This window comes from Myotis brandtii, unplaced genomic scaffold (genome assembly GCF_000412655.1).
Source record: "Myotis brandtii unplaced genomic scaffold, ASM41265v1 scaffold96, whole genome shotgun sequence".
Classification (NCBI taxonomy): domain Eukaryota; kingdom Metazoa; phylum Chordata; class Mammalia; order Chiroptera; family Vespertilionidae; genus Myotis; species Myotis brandtii.
Window position 1 is genome coordinate 1,308,907 of NW_005371972.1, and position 4,137 is coordinate 1,313,043.

The window sequence follows — 4,137 nt, forward strand, 5'->3', positions numbered from 1 at the left end:
TGGGTGTCTCCCGCATGTGCCCCGACCAAGGCTGGGGATTGAACCTGCAGCCCAGGTATGTGTCCTTGACCGGGGATTGAGCTCTAGACCCTTTGTCTGAGGGCCAACGCTCTAACCACTGAGAACATAGGCCAGAACCTGGCATTGCTCTTGGCTTGCTGTGTGACCCTGGACAAGCTCCTGCCTGTCTCTGAGCATCTGTCTCCTCATCTGCACAGCGAGTGAGAGAGAACGTTCCCAAGAGCCCTTCCATCTGAGTCCTATGTTCCCCTGGTCCTGCTGCATGGCTCCCTCTCCTCCCTCCCTCCTTGCTCTCAACTCAGTCGCTGGGGGAGAGCACTTTCGTAGACACCATGGGTCAGCAGGCTCTCTCCACCCTGAGGGCTCCCTGGAAGAGGGGGCGGGGGCAGGAAGAGGGTAACACCTTCTCGGGGAGACTTGCTCCGGTGCCATCGTGAGCCCCTGCCCCGCACCAGACACCCATTGTCTGAGGAGCTTCACACTCTGCCTCACTTCTCACAAGGACCCTGTGAGGGAGGTGCCATCACTAGCCCATTTGACAGACAGGAAAACAGAGGCTGTGAGAGGTGGAGTCACTGGCCCAAGGCCCTCAGCTAGGGAGTGGCAAACCTGGGTTGGGCTCCAGGGTCCTGCTCCTTCCTGCTCCTCTGGGGGAGCTGCTGCTCCCTGGCGGCCTGGGCCTCCCCTCTCCAGGCCTGTGTCTCCCGGTCAGTAGGGGGCACCCGAGGGCCGCGGAGCCTATGGGTGCTCCCTGATTCCTGGCTGTTCCCAGCACACAAGTGGCTGTACCGGGAGATTGGAGACAGCCACCTGCTCCGGTATCTCTCCTGGACCGTGTACCCCATGGCCTTGGTCTCCTTCTCCTCTGGCTTCTCACAGAGCATCACGCCCTTCTCAGGAGGTGAGCCTGGCCGGGCGTTGCAGTCCCCATGGGTTCATGTCCTCAGGCTTCTGATGGGTGGAGGCAGGAGGCAGTACCCCTACTTCATAGCCGGAGAAATCAGGCTCAGAGGAGTCGTGTCACTTGCCCCAAGTCACATAGCACGAAGACCAGATCTTGACTCCTGGGTCGTTGATGGCTCTGGCCCCTTTCTGAGAGTTTTTCTGGGTGGTGATGGGGAGAACGGTGGCAGGTTCTCCTGCAGGGCCGATGCCCAGAGTATTTCCCCAGGCCTCTCAGCTCTGCCTCCAGCTCCCGGCCAGCAGTTGGGAACTCCAGGGGTGCATCCAGGGTGGCCTGGGTCCCCCCCGCCCCCGAGTCTGCCACAGCCACGTGCCAGGCCCAGCTGGAAGGACATGGGCTATTCGCGTCTCCTTTCTGACCCTCGGCTTCCTCCTCTGGAAAATGGGTTGAAGAAACCTACTCCTGGGGTTTTAAAGGACCTGACAGAGGGTGGTGGGAAACACCGTGCAGGGTCAGGTGCGAAGAGTTCAACCCCAAGGTTGTCCCTCCTGCTGCCAAGGTTCTGGAATCCCGGAGCTGAAGACCATCTTGTCCGGGGTGGTCTTGGAGGACTACCTGGACATCAAGAACTTCGGGGCCAAGGTGGTGGGCCTCACCTGCACCCTGGCCTCCGGCAGCACCATCTTCCTGGGCAAAGTGGTACGAGCAAGCGAGAGAGCAACCCCCCCTCCCCCAGGCCTGCCTTTTCCCTACCACCCACCCCCGCAGGGTCAGGCGGGACTCGGGCCAATGCCGGCCTTCCGGGGCTCAGCCTTGGGGAGGCCGGGTCCCCAGAGTGTGACAAGGGGCTGGGAGATGGAAGAGGTGGGTGTGGGGGGGCAACCGTGCTGTGTCTGGAGGAGGTTCCCTCTGTCCCCCAACCCTGGGCCCTGAGAGGGAGCAGCAAGGGCCCGGCTCCCCTCCAGGTCCCTTCTCCCCTCAGGGCCCCTTCGTGCACCTGTGTGTGATGATCGCTGCCTACCTGGGCCGCGTGCGCACCAAGACCATTGGGGAGTCCGAGGTAAGGGGCTCGGGGAGGGCCCCCTTGGAGGGAACGAGAGGGAGGGGGCTGATCTGAGCCCAGGACTCGGATCCCCCAGAACAAGAGCAAACAAAACGAAATGCTGGTGGCGGCAGCGGCGGTGGGCGTGGCCACAGTCTTCGCAGCGCCCTTCAGCGGTGAGACCCCGTCTTCGCCCCTCCCCTAGCACCCTGGGGCTCCCCACAGCACCCCCCCCTCACCCCCGTCTCCTGGAGGGGCCCGGAGGAGGGATGAGGACTAATTTTGGTCTTGTTTCCTACAGCAGTCCTGCCCGCTCAGGGTGGGGGTGAGTGAGTGGGGGTCAGGCGCCTCGGGGTTACCTTAGACAGGCTTGGGTGTGAGAGCAGCTCTCTGTGTGGCCCTGGCCCAGCAGTTCACCTCTCGGAGCCTCACTTCCTCATCCGTGCAATGGGACCATAGCAGTCCCATCCACAGGGAGGAGGTGGCATGTTCCCTGGAGGCGGAGTGCCTGCCCGGCCCTCCCCTCATTGGGCTCAGAGCCAGAGAGAAGGGAGGCCCTGTCTGCAGGCCAGGAGGGCAGGACCCAGGGGCCAGGGCGCCGGGGCTCTGCCTGAGCTCAGCGCCGTCCCCAGGCGTCCTGTTCAGCATCGAGGTCATGTCCTCCCACTTCTCCGTCTGGGATTACTGGAGGGGCTTCTTCGCCGCCACTTGCGGGGCCTTCATGTTCCGCCTCCTGGCCGTCTTCAACAGCGAGCAGGGTGAGTCCAGGGCTCACCCACACCTCCCCACCCATCTCCCCATTCTCCCCTCTCCCCATTCTCCCCCTCCCCTCTCCCTCCTCTTCCATCCCCAGCTCCTTCTAGGCGGGAGGAGGGAGCTGACCTGTATTGGGCGGGAAGGATGGGGCCCTGAGGGTGGAAGGGACAGAGCTGGGCCGGGAGCAGGGGCCGGGGCTGGGGTGTGAGTGTGACGCCCCCGCCCCTCCTCACAGAGACCATCACCTCCCTCTTCAAGACCAGCTTCCGGGTGGACGTCCCCTTCGACCTGCCGGAGATCTTTTTTTTTGTGGCGCTGGGGTGAGCGGAGCCTCGGGTCCCTGCAGCCCCACAGGGGCTTCCCCAGGTCCGGACCGCTGCCTGTGGCCCTGGGAGCTGCTCTGGACTCACCCCACCGCCCCGCAGGGCCATCTGTGGCGTCCTGAGCTGCGCGTACCTCTTCTGTCAGCGAAATTTCCTCATCTTCGTCAAGACGAATCCGCTCACCTCCAAACTACTGGCCACCAGGTGGGCTCTGGGCCGCGGCTGGGCCTCTCAGGGAGACCCCCGCCCCCCAGGGACTCAGTCTCCTGAGCCCACAACTCCTACTGACTGCACCCCATCTTCCTACTGAGCCTCCCAAACCTCCCTAGCCCCCACCCCACTTAAGGAGCCCCATTCCCTCATAACACCCCTCTCAGGTCCCCACAGGCGCTGTTCCCCTGCTCACTGGGCTAGCAACCCTCCATGTAACCCCCACCCTCCGGAGTCCTCACTCCCTCCCTGAACCCCACTCCCCACGGAGCCCCAAGTTCGTTACGGAGCCCCCTCTCCTCCCCAAACTTGGCTGCCCCTGGCATTGGCACCTCAAAGTCAGCCCCTACCTGCCCTTGATTGGCCACGCACAACACCCCCCCACCCCCACCCACCTGGCTGGGCTCTGTCCTGGTCCCAGCAGGCCTCTGTCCCAAACTCTCCCATCAGCCCTGCCCCTTGTCACACAGCGACTGGGGGACGGACCCTCCTCCTGTTCCTGCCCCAGTGTCAGCCCCCAGGGTGGTGGGCCATGAGGTGGGGGCGAAGGGGAGAGTGGCCCTGGAGCTCCCCCCTGCACCCCCACAGCAAGCCCCTGTACTCCGCCCTGGCCGCCCTGGTTCTCGCCTCCATCACCTACCCCCCTGGCGTGGGCCGCTTCATGGCTTCTCGGGTAAGGGGCCCGGAGCTGGGGCAGTGGGAGGGGGGACCCCAATTTGTTTCCACTTAGTTCCTGTCATCTCCCTCAATCCCCACGAAGGGGAGGTTCTGAGCAGCTCCCAAGCCCCCTACACTGGGAAGTGGGGGAGAGGGTGGGAGGCCAGGTCAGGCAGTGGGGGGTGGGGGGACGGCTGCCCGGAGGGGTGGCAGAGGGGCCACCT

The 4,137-nt window shown here is 64.2% G+C and overlaps 1 protein-coding gene across 1 annotated transcript in view; it reads left to right on the plus strand.

The window, feature by feature from the left end:
* The window catches only part of CLCNKB (chloride channel, voltage-sensitive Kb), a 13,054-nt gene that overhangs the window by 1,806 nt on the left and 7,111 nt on the right, over window positions 1-4,137 (plus strand). Inside the window, exons 4-11 of the mRNA XM_005886188.2 lie at window positions 794-922; window positions 1,485-1,624; window positions 1,908-1,985; window positions 2,065-2,143; window positions 2,600-2,725; window positions 2,959-3,043; window positions 3,149-3,250; window positions 3,845-3,929. Of these exons, the coding sequence (XP_005886250.1) occupies window positions 794-922; window positions 1,485-1,624; window positions 1,908-1,985; window positions 2,065-2,143; window positions 2,600-2,725; window positions 2,959-3,043; window positions 3,149-3,250; window positions 3,845-3,929 (824 nt within the window). The remainder of the gene's footprint in view (window positions 1-793; window positions 923-1,484; window positions 1,625-1,907; window positions 1,986-2,064; window positions 2,144-2,599; window positions 2,726-2,958; window positions 3,044-3,148; window positions 3,251-3,844; window positions 3,930-4,137) is intronic.